The sequence below is a fragment of the Primulina tabacum genome, chromosome 11 (assembly GCF_025594145.1).
Source record: "Primulina tabacum isolate GXHZ01 chromosome 11, ASM2559414v2, whole genome shotgun sequence".
Classification (NCBI taxonomy): Eukaryota; Viridiplantae; Streptophyta; class Magnoliopsida; order Lamiales; family Gesneriaceae; genus Primulina; species Primulina tabacum.
In genome coordinates, this window is record NC_134560.1 from 2689284 (window position 1) to 2716892 (window position 27609).

The 27609-nt window shown below is 39.6% G+C and overlaps 4 protein-coding genes across 5 annotated transcripts; 1 reads left to right on the top strand and 3 right to left on the bottom strand.

Annotated features, from left to right (window-relative positions):
* Positions 1–1409: 1409 nt before the first annotated feature.
* Positions 1410–4329, top strand: LOC142519191 (transcription factor bHLH123-like). Of its 2 annotated transcripts, none has more exons than XM_075622130.1 (7): positions 1410–1976; positions 2122–2728; positions 2888–3001; positions 3137–3202; positions 3336–3395; positions 3493–3543; positions 3629–4329. In XM_075622130.1, exons 1-7 carry the CDS (start codon positions 1666–1668, stop codon positions 3779–3781), a joined length of 1362 nt encoding a protein of 453 aa, XP_075478245.1. In that variant the 5' UTR covers positions 1410–1665; the 3' UTR covers positions 3782–4329. The 2 variants fall into 2 exon arrangements, with proteins under 2 accessions (XP_075478245.1, XP_075478244.1); XM_075622129.1 differs by having other exon boundaries at positions 1411–1976; positions 3336–3401; positions 3629–4326.
* A 2766-nt stretch (positions 4330–7095) lies between these two features.
* On the bottom strand, positions 7096–9952 carry LOC142518489 (putative NAD(P)H dehydrogenase (quinone) FQR1-like 1). The gene is made up of 4 exons (XM_075621274.1): positions 9732–9952; positions 8367–8460; positions 7645–7907; positions 7096–7526 (listed from the first exon to the last, which is right to left on the bottom strand). The coding sequence occupies exons 1-4, from the start codon at positions 9752–9754 to the stop codon at positions 7292–7294; spliced, it is 615 nt and encodes a 204-aa protein (XP_075477389.1). The 5' UTR covers positions 9755–9952; the 3' UTR covers positions 7096–7291.
* A 10075-nt stretch (positions 9953–20027) lies between these two features.
* LOC142518474 (uncharacterized) lies at positions 20028–21989 on the bottom strand. The gene has a single exon (XM_075621258.1). It carries the CDS (start codon positions 21987–21989, stop codon positions 20028–20030), a length of 1962 nt encoding a protein of 653 aa, XP_075477373.1.
* A 2433-nt stretch (positions 21990–24422) lies between these two features.
* Positions 24423–25153, bottom strand: LOC142518367 (calcium-binding protein KRP1-like). The gene has a single exon (XM_075621126.1). The coding sequence runs from the start codon at positions 24930–24932 to the stop codon at positions 24567–24569; it is 366 nt and encodes a 121-aa protein (XP_075477241.1). The 5' UTR covers positions 24933–25153; the 3' UTR covers positions 24423–24566.
* Between the last annotated feature and the right edge of the window lie 2456 nt (positions 25154–27609).

Genomic DNA, 27609 nt, shown 5'->3' on the forward strand with positions numbered 1-27609 from the left:
CTGCACAAATTAAGGGAGAGATCCCCAAAAATCAAATTAGGTAAAGAAATATATGCATCTGTCATGAACCTACTAATCTTTCCACAAGCACGATTATGTCTTATTTTGATCCAAGAAGCACTCAAATCTTATCGCGTGTGATTTCTCACAATTTATCATTAACCTCTCAAGTTTCATTTGCTAATTTTATGTTATATATGACAAAAACTTGTGTGAGACGATCTCACGGGTCGTATTTTGTGAGACATATCTCTTATTTGGGTCATCTATGAAAAAGTATTACTTTTTATGCTAAGAGTATTACTTTTTATTGTGAATATCGGTATGGTTGACCCGTCTCACATATAAAGATTCGTGAGACCGTTTCACAAAAGATCTACTCATTATATATACTTTTCTATACTATGAAATACAGAATTTTGAAATGTACACATGTACTCGTTTAGTTGGAGTATAAGTAAATCAACCACTCCTCAAACGTTAGACTAAATGAATTTATTTCACACTAATGGAAGGGATTCAAAATTATCATTAAATCAAAGTAATTGAGTATGTTTTACAAGAAATTCAAACTTAAACAAAACATTAACAAAAAAGTAAACTTATCATGAACCGATAAATCAAACCATGGTTAAAAATAATTAATTTTGGCTTGATTTATTGTCTCTATTCAATTCTAAAAATCTCAATGCAATATTGAGTAACATAGCATGATAATTTTGAAATTAATGATGCATGTAATGAGATAACCAAATTGAGTGATCCAGGTAGGTTTATCCAATTAATTAGTAGTTGCTTAATTTGATTTACTAAAGTTTTTGTGCATCTTTTTACTAATGCTTGGTATAAAATATAAAAACGTGAGAAAAACTTAGAATTTTCTATTGCTCATATATGATAGAGTAAGTCTCTTGTGAGATGGTCTCACGAATCTTTGTCTGTGAGACGGATCAACCCTACCGATATTCACAATAAAAAGTTAATACTCTCAGCATATAAAAAAGTAATATTTTTTAATAGATGACCCAAATAAGATATCTGTCTCACCAAATACGACCCATGAGACCGTCTCACACAAGTTTTTGCATATACGATAATAAATATGGATTATTCTCAAATATGGTGATTTTGATGGTTGATATACTTACGTAGTTTTGTCAATAATAGAATAAAAAAAGTAAAAGGGTATTCTTAATAATTTTCAAATGTAAATAGATATAGTTTGTATAATTTCTCAGTATGTTAGGCAGAGGCTTTTCAAAACAATGGCAACAATCAAAGTAATAATAATAATTATTATTATTTTTAAAAATAAACACTATTAGGATTTGATAAACACACAGGAAATAAGTGTTTTTGTATATATATGTAGTTGGCTAAGCAGGGAATATGCTTTCAAAATGACCTTTCCTTTCCTTCGTCATATCATCCCAAAAAAAGTCAACCACAAATTCTTCTCCTTAATTTCTTCAACTTTATGATTAGTATAAATATTTATACGCTACAAATCGGTTTCATTTCATTTTTATAAAATCAAGGGTCTAAGCACAAAATAACAAATAAGAGACAAAGAGCCTTCAAGCATAAGCTTCCGTGGAGAAGTAGTAAAGGTACAACTCAAAGCAAGAAAATTCTGATAATAATTTGAGAAACAGGTTTGTAGCTATGTCAGATGAATTTCATCTGGGAAGGGGAAACTGGTGGGATTCAACGAGAAACAGAGTTGACGATACTGGAACAGCACCGGCTTCGGTTTCTGCGAGGTTAAATGCGATAGCAAACTACGAATGGCCGACAGATATGGTGGACATGAAATCTAGGTCTGCCATTGAACCCGGAGCTGAATCCGGTGGCTCTATGATGGTACCAACTCAAACCCCCGCTGCCTCTGGAGGCGGTGTTTTAACTACTCCCAACTTGCAGATGATGGGATTAGGCCTTTCTTCTCAAGGCATGGACTGGAACTCGGCTATATTGTAAGTTTTATATGCTCTAAGTTTTCATGATTTTCTGGAATCATAAATTTTCATTTTCATGGGTTTGATGCTATTTTGTACTCGAATTTTGTTTGTGATTATGGGTTTAATTGGTTTCTTGTAATCTTGTTTGTGATCTATAAAGTCGAGGAGAAAAATCCGAGAGCAGTTTTCGTTGTATGCTGCAAGAAGATTCAAATACCAGCAATTTCCTGCAAGAATCAGGGACTGCTGCATCTTCGCATGAGCCTTGGCGGCACAAACTTTATACCGGTGCATCTGAAGATTCATCCGCTAACGATTTTAAGCAAATAAATAGGGGTTTTACCTTAGATCATCAGTCACAGTATAGTTCTCAGGCCAACTCCAATGACAGTACGATAACATCCCAGAATCTAAACACCGGCGGTTATCAGGTGGATTCTGCTGCAGCCTACGGTTTATTAATGTCTGAAAACCAGCCGCAGAACTACGAGAATCGATCCATGAACTATCCTTATTCGCCGAGTGGTTATGGCCACAACCCAAGCGAGTTGATGCCCCCCTGGAATAAATTTCCACAATTCCTGAGAACATCGCCGCCAAAACATCCGCAGCCGCTGCCGCCCGGTGCTGGCAGCAGTCACTTGCATTTCACCAACAACACTCCTTTCTGGAATGCTTCCGCCACCATGAATGATGCTCGATCTGGCTTTTTTCCGTCTTTACAAACGCAGAATCCCATAGCTCCATCCTTTGATGAAAAGCCGAAGGTAAAAAGAAAAGAAGAAGAATCGTCTACGTAAATTCATACAATATGAGTGATTAGTAGTAAAATTAGTACATTACCATACTTCACAACTCTAGGGTTTAGTCCAATAATTATCTTTTTTCCTTATCGTCTCATATTTTATTTCTTTCGCATTTTCAAGAATACATTGGAAGTTCAGGATTCGGGTACAACAACGAAGAAAAACAACACGGAATCGTCATCAAATAAAAGAGCTAGGAATGAAATCCCTTCATCTTTGCCGGCTTGTAATAAGGTGTTATACATCACTGATCATATATTTGACGAAGATATTTAGGAAACAAGTTGAATCCTAACATCTTAATCCTTTCTGCATACTTCAAAACAGACTAAATGACATTTATAAACACATAACTTTGCTCTTGATCAGGTGAGGAAAGAGAAGATGGGAGACAGAATAACTGCACTACAACAATTAGTCTCACCTTTTGGAAAGGTAACTAATTAATTTTCTGAAAAAATTTCATCACTTTCCCTCGAGTGGATTCCACTAATCACTTTTTAAATCTTAGTAGCAAACAACAAAATGCTCACATTATTAATCTAACTAACCAAATGCACTTTCTCAGACCGATACAGCTTCGGTGTTATCTGAAGCCATTGAATACATAAAATTTCTCCATGAACAAGTTAGTGTAAGTCCCATTATTTCCATTGTAGTTTCACAAGGAACGTGGAACGTTTTGGTTAACTTCATTAATTTGTTGTGCTTGTGTCTAATATCAGGTCTTAAGTACTCCATATATGAAAAATGGAGCTCCAGTTCAGCGCCAACAGGTACACTACATTTCTGCTTCGCTTTACTAGTCAATAAAATGAGACAGATGACATATAGTATCTTTCATCACGTATATTTTTACAGATTTCTGATAAATCAAAGGATATTCCAGAAGGGCCGCGACAAGATCTTGGAAGTCGAGGGTTATGTTTAGTGCCGATTTCCAGCACCTTCCCTGTTACTCAAGAGACAACGGTTGATTTTTGGACTCCTACTTTCGGAGGAACTTTCAGATAAGCTACTGTGACGAGTCAGTATAACTGGTCACGAAAATTCATAGGAAAAAAGGTTTTGTGACCAAGTATACTGATTTTACTGCATTTTTCTGGTCATTAAAAGCCTGATTTCATGTGGTGGTATCATGTTACACTTCTCAAACTCTAACAAAGTAGGATAGGTAGATGTCCTTTATCAATTCAGGTGATGAAAGAAGCAATAAAAAATTGCGGAAAGGATAAAAGGGGAGGATTAAAAAGAGTTGGGCCATGGCCGGCGACATCCGGCCAAAATGATATGTGCAGCTTATATATATATTCGACCAAGAATATTTGAACTTATTGTATGCATGCTGATGATCATGATATTTGAACGAGTTTTGTAATAATTTAAGAATAATTATATATGTTAAATTAAATGTAGATTAGGATTGATTAATTTGATAATCTGTAGCTGAATTAAAAACAAGGGAATTAAGTGTATAAAGGAGCTTTTGTTGTAGATGAAAGTGTTATTTGCATAACTTTAATCTTCTTTGGTAAAGACATGAAAGGAATAATGAATTTAAATAAAAGAGTGTATCAGTGTGGGGAGATCAATTGATTGGAAATCTCACTTTTGAATTGTTTATATGTCTGGAATATGTTGGTGGAAGTCAGAAGCTGGCCCAGTGACCCCTTCCTTTTAGGGTTTTCTTATTTTATAGTAATATTATTTCTTATAATAAATAAAATAAAATAGAAAAAACCATCAATTCGAAACTCAAATACTTTATTTTGGGATTTTAAAAATAGTAAATTGTATTTTTCTTCATATTTTTTTTTAAAAAAAGGAACAATAGATTTTAGTTTTGTTCATGTTGAATGTTCTCATGATACCCTTTGTGCTTTGCATCGAATGGTCACATTGAACTCCTTTCATTGGAAGGTAAAGCGACCTTATACGATAAACGGACCAAGAAAGTAATCCAGTGTATGTAATTAGTATAATCGTTTATATAATGAAAATTATATTTTTTGGATGTCTACATGTTAGTTAAATTTCATTTTTTTTACAATTTTAGTAATTTTTTTTTATCAAAATCATTGAACTGACACTATATATATTAGAACCACATCATAGATACATCGATGTCATGTCGAAAAATGACGAATTGAAAAAAAATTAACAAACTAAAACTGAAATTTAATATCATAACAGGCTAAAATCTCAAATAGATATAAATACAGGACCAAAAATATATTTTTTCATTATTTTATATGATATATATAATGATAATATATATTACAACATGAAATTCAAGAAAAAAAATTTATTCAATATTTATGTGTTCTGGCGGACAAAATTGCAACTCATGTCAATCTGTTGCTAGTATTTAGCATGAAAAATTCCCACATGATCCGTAAGATATGACAACTCCAGTGAATCGAATATATATATATATATAGTTTGAGTACATATTTTTGTACAGGAACCCACATCTAGGCCCTAGCTATCAAGTATAGTATGGAATATTTTGTGGAAAGGGGTAGCCTTATTTAGCTTTACTTAGAAGCATAAACGAAGACAAAAAGAAAGCATCTTGCACGTTGAACATCGACCATGATTAGAGAGAAAGAAGAGCATGATCATCATGGGATCAAACATTAATTTAACTCTGTAAACATCAAATTAAGATCTTGTCTTCTTGGTAATCTTTGCTTTTAATTTCGATTACTATATAGCTAGTTTGTACGTGCGTTCATTTGTTTATATGTTCTTCAGACTTCAGGCGCTTTGTATGATAAAACGAGTGTGTCCCGTCCAGAATCATGGATTCAAAACTTCGACAAGTATGTATAATATTATATATTAGGAAAATGATAGAGCAAAATTTAAATTTTTAACCATTATATTCCTACCGCTTGTGCTTGTGGTCTTCCTTGTTGAGATTTACAGGGAAATGGGGTTTGAGGTGCTGTATGGACAAGTTGGCTCCACCAAATGTATACCGAATATGATGATTGTTTGTCGTTAGTGCAAAATGTGTTTCGATCATGTTGGCAAGGACGTCAGCGGAGAATTTTGAGCTAAGCACAACTACCGACGCAGCACCAATGCTAGGACTCGACCAAATTCATATCTTATTACCAATTGGAAACACAAAATAAAGGCAGCACTAACAAAAGAAAATTCTAATAATAAGGTCAATGGGGGGACGAAGCATTTTTTTAATATTTTAATAATTTATTACATAAACTTTACTATCACAAAGAAAACAGTTGAGAAGACACCAAACTGTACAAACTAACCTCTATTCAAAGACACATCATATATAACATATGAACATAATTATTATTATTTTTTTAACTACGCCATCATTTAGCTCTTTTGGACGATCATGAAATTTTGATGAACTATATATGATCATTCTGTTAGATAAATTAGAAAACTCTTATTGTTATTTTAAAAAATATCAAAATTAAAAAAATTAAATATGTTTTAACATTTACAGAGAGAGCCTATGTTGCCGTTCGATGGACTATTGGATCAGCAGAGATGGCAAGAAAAGAGTTAAAGATGGACTTTTAACCTTCATATGAGTGCATGATATATTTGTTGCAAAGAAGCAGCAAAGCATAAAATATTACGTTTGCCAAGAAGATAACACCATTTGTCTGAAAGTAATCGAGCACTAACTAAAAAAAGTTGGCGTTACACTTGGATTGAAACGCAAGCAAAAGACAGATTTGAATCGAAGACCGTGCCAACCACCATAATTCTATCCTGAGCTGAAATTAAAGCTTTTCAAGAAAAGCCACTTAACCATATATGGAAGAAGCTAGTCATGTATCAGAATAGCGTCCACTGTCGGATTAAAGAATATCTGAAATTGGCATCAACAACGACACCATATCCTTTTAAGGTTCAAATATATGTGTCGCAAACAGCATGTTACAAAAAAGTATTTAACTCATCTTTTATATGTAGAAGATAACACAAGTTCAAGAACAAGTCCCCAAAACCATCGTCATTCTCTTCAAATATTCTCAAAATCAACGGATAAACTGTTCCATTTATATCTGATGCTTGCGACTATATATTTCCCCAATTGTTGTGTTCCCCCTCACCTATCCCCATACCACTTTCTTCGGTGATGGTGGTTGATGTGGTGGAGGTGCATGGAGGGTGGTTTCAAGCTTGAGCCATGCAAATTGTAAGGACTGCCAGTGAGGCTGGTGCACTATTTCATTCTAATAAGGGAAATGAGTGCACCGACTCATGTCAGTTCAACTCCACAACAAAGATCTCGACACTTCACCAATTCAATCAATACGATGGAAATAACGGGAATCAACCGCTGAAAGCAGTTTACTACGCACATTATTGAAAGTGGACAAACTTTTGACCTTTGCATAACACTATTAAATTAAACAAAACAAATAGATGGGAACATCATAGCAAGAATTACACATCCATTTCATGATATTATATCAATAGGAAAAGAAATAAATCGGAAAACCACAAACAATATGTTGTATATGGAATAGCTTAGGCAGTGGTTTTCTTCAGTTTCTTGGCAACGGTGGCAATTAACTTGCCTTGGTGAAAAGCCTGCTGGATTTCAAGCTCGGATGGTTGCCTCGAACCATCACCAGCAAAAGTTCCAGCACCGTAAGGACTTCCTCCTTTTATTTGCTCCATTTCAAACATTCCAGCTCCGAACGTGTATCCAATGGGGACAAAGATCATTCCATGGTGAACAAGCTGAGTAATAGCAGTTAACCTGCGATAAATCATAGACTCAATTTTGTGAAGAAAAAGATGGATTGCTGACGAGTTCAAAATTTTGAGCAACTCATTATTTTCTACTAAGATACAGGGACTATCATGAAGGGAATTACGCCGTAGTTTCTTGGCCACCGCCTTGAGATCCAGTGCTGTAGAAAATCCCAGCTGGCTTTCCAGCGAGTTGCTGTGTTCTCCAAAGACCTCCAGTAGCATCAAGAAACGCTTTGAATTGGGCAGCCATCATTCCAAACCTCGTAGGGAAGCCAAAAATGAAGCCATCAGCCTCTGCAAGTTCATTAGGCGTGATAATATGTACATCACTCTTTGGAGGCGCACTCATTTTTGCAAGAACATCATCTGGTAGTGTCTCAGGGACCTGGAACACAAAGATTCAAGTAGAAACTAAAAAATGCTTTTATCATAGGAATGTAACACCCTTTTTTACTCTTTAAACAATCAAAATAAAGATGCATAAGAACAAATATCATGTAAAACTCAAACTAAATAATAATAGCCATCATGCAAATTTGAAATTAGGCCGAAGCACCAAGTCATTTACGTACGAATTGGGATACACTTGGGTCCCAACAGACACTTCCATGCAGTAAACATGCAATCGTCTAAAAATTTTATATTACTAAAAGTTAATTCAAATATAAAATTTGTCCCATACATCCCACATTTATTCTTGTTGTTTTCTCTAAAAAAAAAAAAAGATACAATGAGATAACAGAGGAAAATATAGTTCAACATACGTGCATCCGTTCCACATCTATTCTTCTTGTTTTCTCTAAAAAAAATACAACGAGATAATTGAGGAAAATATAGCTCATACCTGCCATAGTTTGGCCTCAACTCCTTCAACAGATGCAGCTCCCTTCTTTATCTCTTCAGCCAGTTTCTCCACGTGACCATACATAGAATAGTACCTATTCGGTGAAGTTGTATCGTTATCTTTATTCATAGCATTAACAGAAGAATTTTGCTCGCCTCATACTTCCCATCACAAAGCGAAAAAGTCTTTTCTGAAGAATTTGGTCTAACAAGGAATAAAATAGCATCCTGACTAAACCAAATGACAGCACAGCTTCTGCCACTGTCACTATTTCACAGTCATATATCCTAAAAATTCCATATAAATAAATAATTTCTTTGTTGTGCAACCGGGAATCAATAATACTATTGCCAATACCCTAAAAACGTAGGTATTTCTTAAAATTGGATCCCGTATTTTATTGATTCCGCAGGGGGAGGGGGGGTGCTATTTCACCAATTCTGGTGAAACATTTATTGTGAAGATACTCGACCTCTAACCTATTTGCAGTTAAAACATAAATTTCAAGGTACTAGGACAGAGAAACCAGTTTCTTTAGAGTTTACATCTTCCAGAAACAAACAGAAGCCCATGCTTGCCAAATAGGCATTTACATTGAAAACTTCAGGCTTTGATCTTTCCATTCGATGAATCAAGATTAGTGACACAAGAAACGCAATTAACATTAAATATTTAATCTTTAAAGCCGTTAGAAACAACATGATTATATTAACCAAGAACGCATAAGCAAGCTATGATGGTTGTAATTAAAAACAATAATACTCTAAGTGGTCATAAAATAATTAGCTCATACGCACACTAAATAATCTGAAAACATAATAATATATTGTTTAACAAGCTAAACTATGTCAATATAGAGGCGTAAAATTTAACAAAAAACATAAATAAAAAACTATACTGTCATAATAATCACGGAAGCGCGTATGATGTTACTGGTCCAAAAAATACTTTATAATTGTCATCACTAACCAAATTAATCTTAATAATCTGCTATCAGTTCCTTTTCTATTCATAATTTCTGATTGATGGTGTAAGTTTAAAGCAGTGATTGAGGCATTAAGAAGATAAAAGCCAAAAGATTTCAGCTATCGGCTGTTTACTAATAGTACCGCCCATTTTCCAACAGATCACTAAATCAATCGGCTTGATCCTTAACAATTAGTGGATCAAAAATTTGAAATGGAAAACACGAAAACAAAGACAACCCCATTAAAACCTCAAGAATTGCAACATTAATCCTTCACACAAGTTCAAGAAGGCAGAGACAAACTGATTACGCGAAGTCGAGGAGAAATAAGAAACCCATGAGATGATTGAAAAGAAAACAAGAAGAAAGAACTGGAAGTTTACTTAGATCATACTTACACAATGTAAATTTTGGTCGCCATTGGTAACACAGCCACCCAGTTGTTAAAGATTCAATCTTTTTACTCAGATTCGTGACGTTTCCGCCGGATTTAGGGGACCTTAAATAAAAGCAATTATCTTGGTACGAACAAACGACGTCGTCTGACCAGTTATGAAATTTGGAGTAAGGAAAGGTCTCAGACTCAAAAAAATGATGATGGATATTGGCCACGCTCATCATCATTTTATTAATTTATTTTTATTGTTTTATGAAGTGAGATTCTACAAAATGCCATAGTTTAATCATTTTATAAGACATGCATATTTTGTTAGAGATGGTAAAAGCCCATTCCCATTGATTAATAGTCAACAATTCACAATAATGTTGTTTAATATACTTTTGGGAACGCATTTTTTTTTATATATTTGAGCACCTAAAGATATTTTATCGATGGCAAATGTGTGAATTCTTGAGTTGTGTTGGCTGATAGAAATGTGTTGACGATTGTAAGGGAAGAAAAGAAAGGCCGGTGGCCAAAATACTCATGAGAGTAAATGATAAATGTTGTCAAGTACTTGATTTCATTCTCGTGTCTGCCTTTTTGAATTCTTGTACAGAGTCCCACCAGTGGAATGATCTCGGATTGGCCTCTGCATCAAGAAGCCAGACCCCTTGACTGATACAATTCCATGGTTGCGCTTGCAAAGCCGAGAATTGACCGTTTGTTTTCCTCTGCTTCTTTCTCGAAACTCCCGTGCCTCTATTCTCATTCTAGGAGGTATGCAAATTTCAATATACAAAGTAAATAAGCATCATGATTTAATTTATTACAGAAAAATTTAAAGAACTTACTGTTTATATTTTCCTTTTGTATTTTTAAATTGTTGGCTAGCAACTAATTAGCATCAATCTGTATTCTTTAGATAACCAAAAAAATTAAAGAAAGTTAAAAAAAGGTTTGATTAATGTTGACGCATAATTAAAATGAATAATATGCATAAAAATTTGATATAGTAAATAATATTTATTTTTTAATCAGCTTACATACATTAATAAAATCATACACTGGAATGCTCCCAAGAAAACTTATAGTGAAGTATTTCTCTTGTTACATTTGGTTTCCCAAAGTACGACTTTATCATCTTTAGAATTGTGCTGTTATTCAAAAATGTGATGTCTTTGGGTTCACATCAGCGTGTGACTCGCAAACTAATGGCTTTCACATCAAAATGGGATGAATATGACTCTCAACTGGAATCTCGATAATTCTATACAAGCTACGATTAATCTAAGACCTTTTGCAAACTTGGCTAACAGGGAACGTAAACCGGGGTAATTTCCTTTAATAACAATTTACTACAGGTGGAAAAAAATGCGCACAATAACACCACAATGACTCCAGAAATGATGGTGGAATATGATGCAACCCGTGCGAAACTAACGAGTCGGGTCGGGTACTCTGCCGAGTTTGCTATCAAAATGTTAGAAATATGAGTTGGACGCTTGAATTGAATCTCGTGACTCCTCGATCCGATTGGAGAGATCTGCGAACAGGAAAGTAACCACGTGAATGGGCGCCGGAGAGCTGTCCTGGCGTGACCACTCCGATGCTTAAGTCAGCAGGGTACTCAAGCAATAAAATCAATGTAGCCAAGGGATGGCTGTGTGATTGGTGTGGAGAGTAAATGAGAGTATTAAATATGTGAGTTAATATCTGAATGAAGAGTAAATCCAAATAAAGAACCTGATATTTATAGTAGAGGATGCAATGATGACCTCGTTTTTTGTGTTTGAGCATTAATGATAGTATGGTGGCTGATTATACCCTATTATTCTGACATGTCAAATCTTACACTAAGCCCACTTGATTTTATCAACAATTAATGTCATTGTCAGAGATAGGTCGGCTGTGCATGCTCTATCAAGTTGGCGCCATTAAATGCTTCACTCATATCGAGGTGGCCGAGCAGAATGCCTCTCGGGTAATTACAGAAGAGCTCGGGTATTCCACGTCTCGGGGAAATCATGTCCCGGGTGGTCCAATGGCTCAGGGCATTAATCCATTTTGTCATGCTACCGGCCTGAGAGCATCCCATCCTGGCCCGGGCACCAACCATGGATATGCTCCATGGCCCGGGAAGTCCCAGGGCCTATCCATGACCCGGGACATCCCGGGGCATCATCACTCCCTCCTTAATTAGTCGGGCTAAAGTCCACTCGCTGTCCCGATTGGTCTCGTGTGCCCGGTCAGGAAAATCGCCTCCTTGGTATTTTTTGGGCTGGTTGTAGTGTATTGACACGTGGATATTGCTGACGTGAGCCCTAAACTTCAACCTTATCCAAAACGTTTTATATTTCTGAGGATGATCATTATGATACTCCGATATCTGTGCACGTCTTTTCAGCTACTTGGTACAACTTCCAATACTCATCTTGACCGTTCATGCATTCAAAGATCAACAGTCGTGATCAACCCCTTCCTCCTATATATAGCAACCCACCTATTTTTTAACCGTATTAGCAAATTATCATCCGAGAAATCTAATGGCAGGTTCAAGTAGCTCGAAGACTCCTGATATGGCGGAAGAATTCATGAAAACAGCTCTGGAAAGACGAAAGATGGAGCTGGAGGATGAAGTCTTCCACAAAGCACTTCGATTCTGGGAGGAGATGCAAGGACTGCAGTTTCTCTATGAGTGCGGAGAAGCTACCACTCCGCGACTGGTGGCGAAGTTGGAGAAATATCGGGAACGCCTGCACGTTGTCGAGACAGTGGATCTCTTTGGAGATGACTACGTCTACCAGCTGATGCTTTACAAGGAGAGGAAGATTCTGACGAACATCACCGACTCCGCTAACTTCCTCAAGACGTCCACTGGAGAAGTAAAAAAGTGGATGCCCATGTGGATGTTCTTTGTAGAGGAAGAGTATTTCGATGTAATCCGCAGAAATGCTCTTAAATAAATAAAATGCTTATTTAGTTTCTCTATGTTCTTTACTTTGCTCAGTCGAAGATAAATAACGAATAATCGATAAACCGAAATGCCGGGACCTCACATATCCCGGTCTTAGAATAAGGTGCCGAGGCCTCATATTCCCGGGCTTAAAATAGAATGCTGGGCTCTCTCACAACTCGGGCTAAGAATATGGCGCCGGGACCTTATATCTCCCGGGCTCAGAATAAGATGCCGGGGCTTTATATCTCCCGGGCACAGAATAAGATGCCGGGGCTTTTTATCTCTCGGGCACAGAATAAGATGCCGGGGCTTCGTATCACCCGGGCTTAGATTTTTCGTCGGTTAAGGTTCTCGGGTAGTCCACGGGGTGTCATTATGGCGCATGCTTTTAGCATTTATATTACCGAAAGTCGTTTCGTATTCCGAGAACTCGATAAGTCTGGCACATTGATATTCGTGTGCGTCCTTTCATCTGTTCGGCTCAACTTCCAAAATTAATCCTGAACGTTCACGTGTTCATAGATCAACGGCTGTGCTTAGCTCCCCCCCTGAGTAAATGAGAAGCATTCTGATTGGTTCGAGACCTTCCGCCTTCCTCAATATTAAATGCCACTTGCCTATAAATAAGATGTTAAAGACGAAATGTGATCATCAATTCAGTATGTCGAGTTCAAGTGATTCCAGTGCTTGCAGTAGCACGCATGTTCTAGTAACAAACGAAATGCGTCCTCATCTGGAGGATCTGAAGAGGACTATTGAAGAGTACATCTGGGTGAAGGTCATGTCTACCTGGTACAAGATTCAAGATCTCAACAACGCGCACCAAAATGGTTTGGTTCTTAATCGTGCCCAAAGAGCAAGGGAGAGGAAATATAAGCGAGAGTTTGAAGTAGATCGAGTTGCAGATCTTGCTACTGATCAAGTTCTGCTGCATGCGATGCTGTGGAAGGAATGACATCAGCTGGACAAGATCTTGACTGCCGAGTCCTTTACCAATCTTCGGATTCATGAATTGACCGATTGGATAACTAGGTGGCAAGACTCTGTATCTTCGATAATGGATGTCATAACATGGCATCGAATATTTTCCTAATAAAATTTCAATTATCGTATTTTGTTTCTTTAATCTTCTGCAAATGAACCAATGCAAATTGGATAATATATAATCGTTAAGTAAAATTGACATGCCAAGACTTAATGCTTCCTGAGCTTAAAATAAAGTGTCGGGGCCTCGTATCTCCCGGGCTTATAGATAAGATGTCGGGCTCTCACGCCATCCGGGATTGTAGATAAAATACCGGGCTCTCCCACCGCCCGGGATTGTAGTATTTCGCCGTTTGGTTTTCTCGGGTAATTAATGCGATGTCAGAATGAAGCGTCCCCTTCTGACAAGTTGTCAGTATCTGTTCGTATTCCGAGCAGATAAATGATCATGACGCCTCGATTTATGCTCATGTCTTTTCAAATATCCCGCCTAATCATGCCGCTCAATTTCCGAGGCTGATCTGGTCCGTTCTCTTTGTTTTAGATCAACGGTGTAGATCACCTTTCTCCCCTGTATATAGTAGATGATCGATTTTCTAAAAATCATTTGCAAATTCAAACTTGTAGCGAAGCTCTGCCAAATTCCTCTCTCGAGCTTTTCCGTTGCGTAGATCTTATTCCGGCGACCTTCCGTTCATCGGCTACCGGTCATCATCTTCGTCTCTTCCTAGTAAGTCTCTTCTCCCTTCTTTACTTCCTTAGCCATGTCAAACTCTACCTCCTCTACTTCTGGCCAAAATGCCAGGGGTCGGTCAGAAGATCATTCCCCAACTTCTTCCGAGCAATCTGCTCATATCCCCATAGGTATTCCTATTTCTCGTTCCCGACCGTAAGGGGAAAGACCAGGTAGCAGGGCCCTTGTGGTTCTCTACTGTGATTTCTACCCTTCGCTCGGGTAGTATAGAGGAGCTAAGATCTTTAGGCACTATCCCTTCCAACTACAAAATCAAAATTCCCGGGCCGAACGATCACCCAGACACCCCTCCTCCCGACTACCACGCTTTCTTTCTAGAACAACTTAAGAGTGGTCTTCGCTTCCCAGTACATCACTTCTTTGAAGGGGTGTCCCGATTCTTTAACCTTCCCCTAAACCATCTCCATCCTAATGCTTTTCGCATTATGGCTGCCACTTTTGTTCTGTTTCGCATGAAACTTATTCCTATCAACTCTCCTATCTTTCACTATTTTTATTCTTGCCGGTTTAATGACGGGGTATTTTCTTTCATGGCCCGAATGCGTTACCGATTTTTAACTGACATCCCTTCCTCTTTGAAGGGGTGGAAAACAAAATTTTTCTTTCTTCAGTTCCCGACTCCGCCAACCTGTGCTTTGGGCTTCCTGTCTTCTATGCCCATACAGCCTGAACTTCCCCGGGACTTCAAACTTCTTCCCCCCTTCATCCACGCCTGAGATACTTTGGGGAAACAATCTTACCTGTCCTCGGTGCTGATCGCGGGAGGGAGGGGGGGAGGGAGGGGCAATCTGGTTCATTATGGGATCGGGTCCCGGCCCCAGGACCCTGCAGATCGGATTATTGATGAATTTGATCAACCCGGGTCGCAGGCTGGTAAATTACTTTCCTTGGTCTACTCATCTCTTGTATGCTGTAATTCTAATATGTCGATTTACGATGCAGCTGAAGAAGATATGATCAGGGCAAGTCTTCAGGAGGTTGCTGCCAAAAGAAAGGCCGAGCAGAAAAAGATCCGGGCTGAGAAGAGGGCCCGGAAAATACAAGAGGAGGAAGAACGCCGAGCCAGGGCGGCGGCTGAGGCCCGAGAAATTGGAGAACGCCGAGTCGAGGCGGAGGCTAAGGCCAAGGAGGAAACCACCCCTCCCCAGGAAGAATCCACCTTCCCGGCTGCCGAGGAGGACCCGGTTCCTCTAAATCAGCAAAAGAGGAAGGCCACCCAGGAGCCGATCGCGGAAGCGGTGGTGGTGGTAGAGGATGAGGTCGAGGAGATCGCCCGATCTCCTCCTATGACTGGTTCTTCTGCTGGTCCCTCCGGGGGAAGGCCCTGGATCCTCCCCAACATCTTTGGGGATGATATCAGCTCGGATCTTGTCAAAATGATCCGGGGCCTTCTGCGCCCTGACGAGGTGGCACACCTCCAGGGAGTTCATCCCAATATGCTGCTCTGCGAAGGAGTGTCCCGGATCTTCTCTGTAAGTCCATAAAATGGCACTCTTTTACATTATCTTCTCTGACCTTTTTATGTTTTCAGGGCTTGCAGATGCGCATACATTCCTACGAGCGAGTGGCTCAAGTAGCAAAGGGGGCCAATGCTCAGGCTACCTCGGCCCGGGAGATGCATGCTAAACTCCAAGAGGAGGTGGGTCGTTTGAATGAGCTTCATGAGCATGTGTTGGCTTAGGAGAGGGCTGTTTGGGAGCAGCAAATGAATCTGGTCCGGGCGGAACTTGCCGAGGCTCGAACAGAGACACATGGCGGCAAAGGAAGAAGCAGAGTCCTCCCGAGTCCGAGCCGAGGAGCTCCAGGCTGCTGTAACCCTCCCAGATGATGAAGAAATAATCAAGGAACCGGACGGGCAAAATCCTTAGCTGATTAGGATTTCTATCTGCTTCTCTCTCTTTTTCTTTGTATTATTCTCGGGTTTCCGGGCACCTTGTAAATATCTTCCCTTCAAATGAAATCTCCTTTTCTCGCATTTGATAATTGCTTCCCAATATTTCCAGAATTGTAAATTAACTTGAATGCCGTATTAACTCTGAATTTTATCAATCATTAACCAATTTATTTTCTCAAAGCAAAGACCTGAGGGCCCAATGCGAAATTAATCTTGATAAGCAATCAGGGTGTCAGTTACTGGACTGGTTTCTTGGGATTGATAGACGACCAGGGTACGGATCCCTGGGCCAAGGTACAGTTCCTTGGGCTTTGTAGATAACCAGGGTGCGAGTCCCTGGGCTAGGGTACGGGTCCCTGGACTTGGGATATAACCGGGGTACGGGTCCTCCGGGCCAGGGTACGGGTCCCTGGACTTTGTAAACATTTCCCTGAACCATTTCTTTATTTGATGAAGGAACAATAGATACACGTGCTTTTAAACATAATATTACTTTAAATGAAAAGCATTACATGGCCTCTTGAGAGTGTGTCCCTGAGAATCTTCGAGATAGTAAGTTGCACCTGAGTTGACTCTTCGCATTATTTTGAAGGGTCCTTCCCAACGGGCTTCTAATTTTCCCACATCACCTACGGGCTTGATCTTCTTCATAACCAAGTCCCCAACCTGAAAATTTCGTGGCCAAACATGCTTGTTGTAGGACTTCATCACCCGGCTGCGATAAGCTTCCATTCGAATGGCTGCTCGATCTCTTCTTTCTTCCACTAAATCAAGTTCAATGGCCCGGGACTGATCATTGTTGCTCGGATAAGATTCTATCTGAGTAGAAGATTGCCCAATCTCCACCGGCAGGACTGCTTCTGAACCATAGACAAGGCTGTAGGGTGTTTCCCGAGTAGATGATCGAGGCGTAGTTCGGTATGCCCATAAGACACTCGGTAATTCTTCCACCCAATCTTTTCCTTTCCCACGGAGTCGGGCTTTCAATGCTTGCACAATAATCCTGTTAGTCACTTCAGTCTGGCCATTAGCCTGAGGGTAAGCTACTGAGGTAAAGGATTGAATAATCTTCATTTCTTGACACCAGGAGGTGATCTTCTTTCCCTAGAATTGTCTTCCATTATTTGAAATTAATTTTCTCGGGATGTCATATCTGTAAACAATGTTTTTCCAAAGAAATTTCATGACTTCATCCTTGGTAATCTTGGCTAATGGCTCGGCCTCTACCCACTTGGAGAAATAATCCACAGCCACAAGAAGAAATTTTTTCTATGCTCGGGCTATGGGGAAAGGACCCACAATATCCAAACCCCATTGGTCAAAAGGGCATGATGTGGAGATCGGTTGCATACTTGCAGCTGGGCGATGGTGAAAATTAGAATGGTGTTGACAACCTTGACAATTTTGAACAAGTTGGCCAGCATCTTGATTCATCCGAGGCCACCAGAACCCGGCCAATATAGTTTCCGAGACAGAGCTGTCCCACCGAGGTGTTCACCACAGCATCCCTCGTGAATTTCCCGGAGAACGTACTCTATCTCGTCTTCTGATAAACATTTGAGTAATGGGCCCTGATAGGATCGCCTGTACAAAACATTATTCAAGAAGACGAATCTGGGCGCTTGTTTTTTGATTTTTGCAGCCTGGGCTCGATCTTCTGGGAGCTTTTCATGTACTATGTATTCAACGATAGGAGTCATCCATGAGCTTTTCTGGACCGGAGGTACTTCTTCATCAATAGAAAGCACCAGCCCGGTAAAGCAGAGAACCTCCCGGGTATTTATATCTGTCATGGAAGCAGCCAATTTGGCTAAGGTATCGGCCTCTGCATTTTCCTCCCGGGGAATTTGTTCGATACTCCAGTCTGTTAGAGACGATGCCCGGGCAGTGATGAGCCCTAAATATTTGAGCATCTTTTCGTTCTTGGCCTCATACGTCCCTTTAATCTGCTGTGTAACCAACTGGGAGTCAGAATAAATAATGACTCGGGAAGCACCAATTTCCCGGGCAGCCTGTAACCCTGCCAAAACAGCTTCGTACTCTGCTTCGTTATTTGTGACCCTAGAATCAATCCTCAAAGCCAACTTGATCTTCTCTTCTGATGGGGCGATTAGGACCACCCCCACTCCACACCCTGATAAGTTTGACGCGCCATCAACAAACACTCTCCATACCTCTTCTTCGACTGGTTGGATCATTTCTGTTAAGAAGTCCGTTAATGTCTGGGCTTTTATAGCAGCTCGGGGTTTGTATTCAATGTCATACTCCCCGAGCTCCACAGTCCATTTGACCATTCTCCCGGAGACTTCGGCGTGAGTCATGATCCTTCCAAGGAGAGAATTGGTGAGGACCACAATGGGATGTGAGAGAAAATATGGCCTCAACTTTCGAGCGGTCATTACCAGGGCTAATGTTACCTTCTCCAATTCACTGTATTTTAATTCTGCCCCTGGAAGGGCATGACTGACATAATATATTGGTTTCTGATCGGCTCTTTCTTTCTTGATAAGCATAGAACTTACAGCAAATTCAGTGGCGGAGAGATAGACCCATAATTTTTCCCCGGGCTCGGGCTTGGCCAAAATAGGCAAATCGGCCAGGTGCTTCTTCAAGTCCTGAAAAGTTTGTTCACATTTGTCGTCCCAGCCAAATTTCTGCGCTTTCCTTAGGACTTGGAAGAATGGATAACTCCGATGGGCAGATCGGGAAATAAAATGCGACAGGGCAGCAATCCTCCCGGTTAATTTCTGCACATCTCGGACAGATTGAGGAGAAGGCATGTCCATTATTGCTCTGATTTTCTCAGGGTTAACTTCGATTCCCCTGTCAGTTACCAAGAAACCCAAAAATTTACCGCTCCTGACACCGAACACACACTTGTCCGGGTTGAGCTTTATTCCATATTGTTTTAAAGTGGTGAAAGTTTCAGCTAAATCATCAATGAAGTGGGAGACTTCCCGGGTTTTGATTAGAATGTCGTCCACATACACCTCAATATTCCGACCTATTTGCTTTTGGAAGACAAGATTCATCAAGTGTTGGTACGTAGCCCCCGCATTCTTCAATCCAAAAGGCATAACGACATAGCAAAAGATGCTCCCGGAGGTAATAAAACTGGCTTTATCCTGATCTTCCAGAGCTAAGGGAATTTGGTGATACCCCTGATATGCATCCAGAAAACTTAATAACTCGCATCCAGAGGTGGAATCTACCAGCTAGTCAATCCGGGGGAGTGGATAACAATCTTTTGGGCATGCTTTATTCAAGTCCCTGAAATCAACACACATTCTCCATTTCCCAGTGGATTTTGGGACGAGAACCACATTTGATAGCCAGGTAGGGAATTGGACTTCCCTGATATGCCCGGCCCTTAGCAACTCTCCCACTTGCTCTTCAATTACTTTATCTTTTTCAGGGCCAAAATGCCTCTTCTTTTGCTTCACGGGCCGGGATCCCGGGAGGATATTCAATTTATGTTCGGCCACTTGGGGCGAGATCCCGGCCAACTTCTGTTGAGACCAGGCAAAAACACTAATGTTAGTTTTTAAACATTGTAAGAGATTTACCCGGGTGGACGTGCTGATGTCTCGGGCCACCTGGACGTGCTTTCCTTGCTCAATTTTCACCATTTCTTGTTCTTCCTCAGCGACAAAGTGCACTTCTCTCTTCTTGGCCCCCTCATGACACCCTTTCTCCTTCCTTTCCCTCCTTGCCTTCTTTTGATCTACCCGGACTGTCTCCCCATAACACCTCCGAGAAGAGGGCTGATCTCCCATAACTTCCCCAACCTGTCCTCGCACTGGAATTTGATTTTCTGGTGATAAGTGGAGGCCACGGCTCTCATCTCATTCATGGCCAGCCTTCCCAATATGATATTGTACGAGGATGGGGCATCCACCACTGTAAAAACAGTCATCACAGTCTTCCTCAGGCCTCCAGTGCCCAGAGTCAGGGGTAGAGTGATTTCCCCCTCAGGGTAGACAGCATGTCCAGCAAAACCAAACAAGGCAGTCTCAACCGCCTCTAACTGATACCCGTGTAAATCCATTTGGACCAAGGCTTCCTTAAATATGACATTGACAGAGCCGCCATTGTCAACAAATACCCTCAACACATCGTAGTTAGCCACCCGGGCCTGAATGACAAGAGCATCATTGTGGGGTAGACTAACTCCTCTGAGGTCCTCTGGTCCAAAGCTTATGACTGGCTCGTCTCTCCTCCTCCCATCGACCTCTAAGCATTCCCTTCTGCTTCTGGCTTTCCGGGCCCGGTTGGAATCGCCATCGGTGGACCCCCCCCCCCCCGAAATCATTTTGATTACTCCTCGGCTTGGGGAAGGGTCCTTCCTCTCTACTGGTCTGCCCCTTTCTTCCCGATAACTTGCTTCTCCCTTTCTGCTCGGGATATTTGTTGACTTTGGAGGAACATTTGGTCCGGGACGTCGAGACAACCAAGGTGGCTGTCTAGACTTATCTCGAGGGGGATGGGATGCTGGCACAGGACGCTTACTGGATTCCTTCCTCAGGGTCCGGCATTCATTAGTGTTGTGAGAACATTCTTTATGGAGGGTGCAGTACCCTCTCTGCTCTGGCCTTGATGCCCTCGTCACAGGACTGGGAAGCGGGGCTACATCCGAGCTGCATTCTTGAATCTCTCGGTCCCGGGCAATTCTTGAAGGTACATGAGAGAAATGTCTCGGGCCATTTTTCTTGGGAGCTCTTTCTTCGGGTATGACGGCCCGGTCTCCTCTTGATCTCTTCAAGGCCTCTCTTTTTTGATTTTGCGCTTCTTCCATATTAATGTATTTCTCTGCTCGGGATAAGAGATCTTCGAAGTTCCCGGGCAGTTTCTTAGTCAAGGATCGGAAAAAATCCCCTTCCCACAGCCCTTGCATGAACGCCGTAGTTTTCGTCTCGGGTGCACAAGCCGGCACATCCAGGGCCACTCGGTTGAATCTTTTGAGATACGCCCTTAGGGTTTCATCTTGCCTCTGCTTTACCTCAAATAAACTGAAAGCAGTTTTCTTGTACTTCTTGCTGCTGCTAAATTGATGCAAGAATACCTTTTGGAAGTCTTCAAAATAATTGATGCTTTGTGGCGCCAACCCTTCAAACCATCTTTGTGCGGAGTCGACTAGGGTGGTGAGGAACACTTTACATTTAATTTGGTCTCCATAACAATGCAACATGGTCATGTTTTCGAAACGAGCGAGGTGCTCCTCGGGATCAGAACTCCCATCATAGTCCTTGATTTTGGCTGACTTGAAATGCCCGGGTAATGCTTCCCAGACAATGATATCAGAAAATGGGCAACCCTTTACAACTGGAGCATTGCCCTTAGAACCAACTTGCCCTTCTAATACTTTTACTTTCTTCCTCAACTCTTCCAATTCTTCCGCAACAATAGGAGACTTAGAACCCGCGCTTGATTCCCTCTCCTCTTCCCTTCTCTCTTCCTCTTGCGGCTGCTCATGTTGCTGCTCGGGATGACTGAAATGATGAGTGGTGGCCTTCTTTGACGTGGCCATCTTAACAGCATCAGTTATAATCTTGTTTAACTCCTCGGGAGTTAAATGAATGGTGGGTTGAGGACCATTAAGGGGAGAGCCACCTGCACCAGAAAGACGAGTATTGTTCTCCTCCTGGACTCGAGAAGTGTCTAGGTTTGCTCTTTTAGTAGGAGCCATATCAACGTATCTATGACTCTCAACTGGAATCTCGATAATTCTATACAAGCTACGATTAATCTAAGACCTTTTGCAAACTTGGCTAACAGGGAACGTAAACCGGGGTAATTTCCTTTAATAACAATTTACTACAGGTGGAAAAAAATGCGCACAATAACACCACAATGACTCCAGAAATGATGGTGGAATATGATGCAACCCGTGCGAAACTAACGAGTCGGGTCGGGTACTCTGCCGAGTTTGCTATCAAAATGTTAGAAATATGAGTTGGACGCTTGAATTGAATCTCGTGACTCCTCGATCCGATTGGAGAGATCTGCGAACAGGAAAGTAACCACGTGAATGGGCGCCGGAGGGGTGTCTGACGTGACCACTCCGATGCTTAAGTCAGCAGGGTACTCAAGCAATAAAACCAATGTAGCCAAGGGATGGCTGTGTGATTGGTGTGGAGAGTAAATGAGAATATTAAATATGTGAGTTAATATCTGAATGGAGAGTAAATGCAAATAAAGAACCTGGTATTTATAGTAGAAGATGCAATGATGACCTCGTTTTTTGTGTTTGAGCATTAATGATAGTAGGGTGGCTGATTATACCCTATTATTCTGACATGTCAAATCTTACACTAAGCCCACTTGATTTTATCAACAAATAATGTCATTGTCAGAGATAGATCGGCTGTGCATGCTATATCAAGTTGACGCCATTAAATGCTTCACTCATATCGAGGTGGCCGAGCAGAATGCCTCTCGGGTAATTACAGAAGAGCTCGGGTATTCCACGTCTCGGGGAAATCATGTCCCGGGTGGTCCAATGGTTCAGGGCATTAATCCATTTTGTCATGCTACCGGCCTGAGAGCATCCCATCCTGGCTCGGGCACCAACCATGTATATGCTCCATGGCCCGGGAAGTCCCAGGGCCTATCCATGACCCGGGACATCCCGGGGCATCATCAGAATAAACTGAAGAAGCTCATTTATCTAATACATTATTCATTGTTCATGTATTTCTATCCTAAAATCGATGCTCTTGCTATGAACAAAAACAGTGGATCAGGCTCCCCCTAAAAAAAAATCCGATGCTTCTATTGTATCGGTTTTTAATGCATCAATTCACACATATTTCAACAGTTAATCGCTAATAACTTCACATGGCAAGCCATAGAAACTGGTATATCTGGATTATATCTTCGGCCTTGTCTGCCTGCTGCTTCTCCTTGCAAACAGCAAGGACTAGCACTCTAGCTACATAGCCCTAGCATATCAATGCTTGCCAATTAATTGAAAGTTGCTTACAAAATATGCCTTGCTTCTCCTCAGCTGTAAGGCGGATTTATGCAGAAAATCATGTTTTCTTGGCCAGTCAATGGCCTGTCATATGCGTACATGTAACCAGGCTATAGCATTGCAACTCTGTTTCAAAACGATTAACCACAGGCATACACACTAGCCACAGATGACAGTACATTCCATTATTACCTGTCACATACACTGAGCAGAAGCTTCCATACATGATCTGCATCCGTCCATTGCTAAATTCTGCAAGTAAGGATGAGAAGTAGATAGACTCACTCTTCAATGAAGATAGGCGACAAAAAAAGTTCTCAATTCCCATCCAAATTTCAAATCTTGTGGCTTGTGAATCTCGTTATAAAGTATAAAACTGTCTTTTTATCTCTTTTAAACCCCTTTCACAAGGAGCAGTGCCTGGAATGCCAGGCTTCATAAAACCATCACCAAACAGAATCAATCTTCGCAAGCTGGCTGTTTTAAGTTATCAAAAACAAATTGAGTCAAGTGTCACCACGAGAGGTCTAGTTGAGACTTATTCAGGGACCAATCCCGAATTACTACCACGAGGAAATGTCATCACAAAACTTGTCATCGTGTCATTTAAGGTTCAGAATTCCATCATCAAGAACATCCACTGACAGATACTATGGCTTTCACATCCGCAATTCAAGGACATCGGCAATTACTGCTACCATTTAGGGTTGCTAATGCAGATCAAAGTCTTGACCGTATGGAATTTGACTATTTGTCAGACACGATCACCATACTGGAATTTGGAAATACTCAGACAATTACCTAACAAACATGACATAAGCTCATATGTCACAACAGAAATATCGCTACAAGAATTGGTCAAAAATGGTAAGAATGTGAAACACAAGAAGAAGAAAAATTCTTGATGCTGTGAATCATGCTGGTGAAGTCCATGACACCAAATTTAGCAAGATAAAAAAAGCCCGATCGATCTTGCTGCATCTTATAGCTCACAATAACAAAGGTTCCATCACCAACAATTAAATCAATTAGTTAATACATCCAAAATCTAGCTTATAATTCTCGAAACATTTCTGCGTTTTGTAGTAATTTGCATATCAGTTGATAATATACAAGAAATATAAGCCAAAACATAAGCACGAGAAGTTATTTGCATCCAAAGGAACAAACTAAATTTCATTATTCTTCAGTCAATTTACGTATAATTGAATCCAATAATAGCCCAAACAACTCGATAATCATCAGAATTACGTTTTTTTATAATTTTTTTTAAAAAAGAAGTTAAAATGGTTACAAAGAGAAGTCAAAGTATTCGAAACCCTCCTGCTGAAGAACCTCTTCCAACAAAAACTGTGACTCTTCCATCAACTCGGGGCTCAATCTGAACATTAGCACACAAAATTCCATCTGATTTAGCGCTCCGTCTCCATCAAAGTCACCTTCTTTAATCATGTTGTAAAGATCAGCATCAGAAAATCCTTGAAGCCCAAATAAAGCAGCGTTCTTTTTTAGACTCTCAAATGTGATGACCCCTTTGTCAGAATCCACCAATAGCTGAAACCCATTGCAGAGTTCCCCAATCAAGCCATCCCCACCAAGCTTTTCCGCCATCAGGGGCAAGAAATCTTGAAAACCGGATCCACCTGCAAACGCCATTAAAAGGCCTTCTTTTTAATCCTCAGGTAGTGGGATTCAAAGTCCGTGATTTTCAAGGAATCGGATTCTTGTGTGATGGCTCAAGTATCGTGTCAAGGAGATGGTTTAATATAGAGAGGGGAAGAATGATGGTGGATGAGGCTTCTGAGAAGGCGAGGGACATTATTGAACAACTAATATACAGCTTGTGACCCGCAAAGAAATGGTCAGAAGGAGTTGTTTTGCTTCGAGGAAGCGGCGATTGACCTGCTGGGTGTTAATGCACAAGAAATTGCCTCCTGCCTTCTCTCTGGCTGTGGTCATATTCCGAAGGGTAAATCCGTCAATTCACAGGCCGAAAAGACAAATCTTGATTTCTTGTACTACTTGGAGTAGGGAGGTAAATGAATCAAACCGTTTGTGAGCTATTCGAAGCTCGATTCGATAAAAGCTCGTTCGAGCTCGTTTAATGAGGCTCGTTAAGATAAGCAAACCAAACTCAAGCTTTACAGTATTCGGCCCGTTAGCTCGTGAACATGTTCGTTGGTAAGTTCATGAATAATCATTTAGATGAAAAAATAATAGTTTTGATATTTGATTTATTTATTTTTTATATTATTTATGAAATACATAAAAAAAATCTATTAAATTTATTTATTATAATAAATTTACAAATTTTAATAAAAATAATATATTTTTTTTAAATATATAATTTATTTTTAATTAATTTAATGAAAATTTAAATGTATAATTCATATTTATTAAGCTTGTTTAGGCTCGATAAAGATTTGAATAAGCTCGTGAGCCATGCATATATTCGTTAAATAAAGTTCGAGCTCGGCTCGATTATAAACGAGCCAAGCTCAAATATTCAAGAGTTCGACTCGATTCGACTCGACTCGACTCGATTATATCTCTACTTGAAACTTTCCATTATCCCAACATACGTAGTTATACACAAAAATATACAAATTGAATTTCGATTTGTAGGTCAAACCGTGAACATAAAAAATATAGATAGAGTAGTAAAAAGTTAAAATTATTACATATCTATACTATATATTTTTATACTATATACAAAGATTGAGCTTAATAGAGACAAAAATGGACACCAACTTTTTTTTTTCAATTTTGCGCTTATGTGATACCAATATTAAACTTTTGTTTTTTGTTTTTTCTTTAATTACAACAAACACTTATATTTTTATTTTTTTTATTTTCAACAATTTAAATAAAACTTTAGTCCCTCGATAATTTGTCAAATTTCGTTTTAGTTCCTCGATAATTATAAAAAAGACTGTATTCGTGTGCATGGTAACTAGTATGTATATATGATCAAGGACATTCTCTAATGCTCACGAGACAATATAATAAATTAAATATTTGGTAAACACTGCCTTACATATATGACTACATTACGTGACTAAAAAAATTTCAAAAATAATTAAAAAAATAAAGTATCCTAAAAATACAATAGTCAGATAAGGTTTGATTTAGAAGTTCAATCAAATTAAAAATTCCAACTATCCGGAAAAGAAAGCCAACTTAGTTAAAATTTTGAAACTCTGTCAAACTTACGCGAGAACATATATTGAGAGAATGTCGTTCGAAGCTACTATTTATAAGATTTTCGGGAAGAAAATTGACAAGATCAAGTGTGTCATGCACGATGCAGACTGCATTGTTGCGCTACAATTGTGTTATTGCATTATTATAGAATGGTGTCTGGTGGTGTAGAATGGTGTCTGGTGGTGTAAAATTTTCTTTTTATCACTAAATCACGCGTCTTGTACTCAATAGGGACTAGTTTTCCCTGGATTGGGAGACAATAAGTGGAATAATCAAGTGCGTGAAATTTTCGGGATGGATATGTCGGAACACAAAATTCTGAAAAAGTCGTTCGCGTGCGGGCTGATGTCAAAGAGGATATAACACTAGTGTACTGTTTTTGGGAAATGGGAACTGATGTTTGTCAAACATTCTGGAAATGTTCGACGATGCAAACATGTATATCAATGTTAGGTGCTGAACATAACCATTTCCCGATGCCTTTTCAATCGACTACTTGCATATCGAAACATAATTTCGGTCGGCTTAAGTTTTCTGGTAATGTGGCGGTCGGATATCAACTCTACTGCACGATTTTATTTGGGATGGCCACACCCAGTTGTAAAATTTGTAGGTGTTGGATGCCTCACACGGTGAATCAGTGATTATACATCCTTTCTTAATTAAAAAATAAGGAAAATTTGTTTTGTCATCTGTGTTCGTTTCTTTGCGATTTTTTCAACTATATTGTCAAATTTCGATTTTAGTGTGTTATCTTTGAGTTTTTTTTTTTTTTGTTATTTTGTTTGTTTGTTTGTTTTTTAATTTTAGTAATTTTTCCGTTGTGACAATAATACGACACTAATTCAGAGTTGATGTGGTGCTAACATGTGTAGTGTCATATTAACACTCCCATTGAAAAAGAACTAAAATTGCTTAAAAATCTGAAGTTGCGGGATTAAAATGAAATTTGACAGCATAAAATATCATAATCACAAAATACAGTTTCCCAAAAATAATTGAATAATGAATCTACACTTCCCAAGTGAAGTTTATATTAATTTGATGTATATATATCTATCGATTTATCAATGTATAACTATAGATGACGGAAAATATATGTTGCAATAGTTAAAAATATATTAATTAT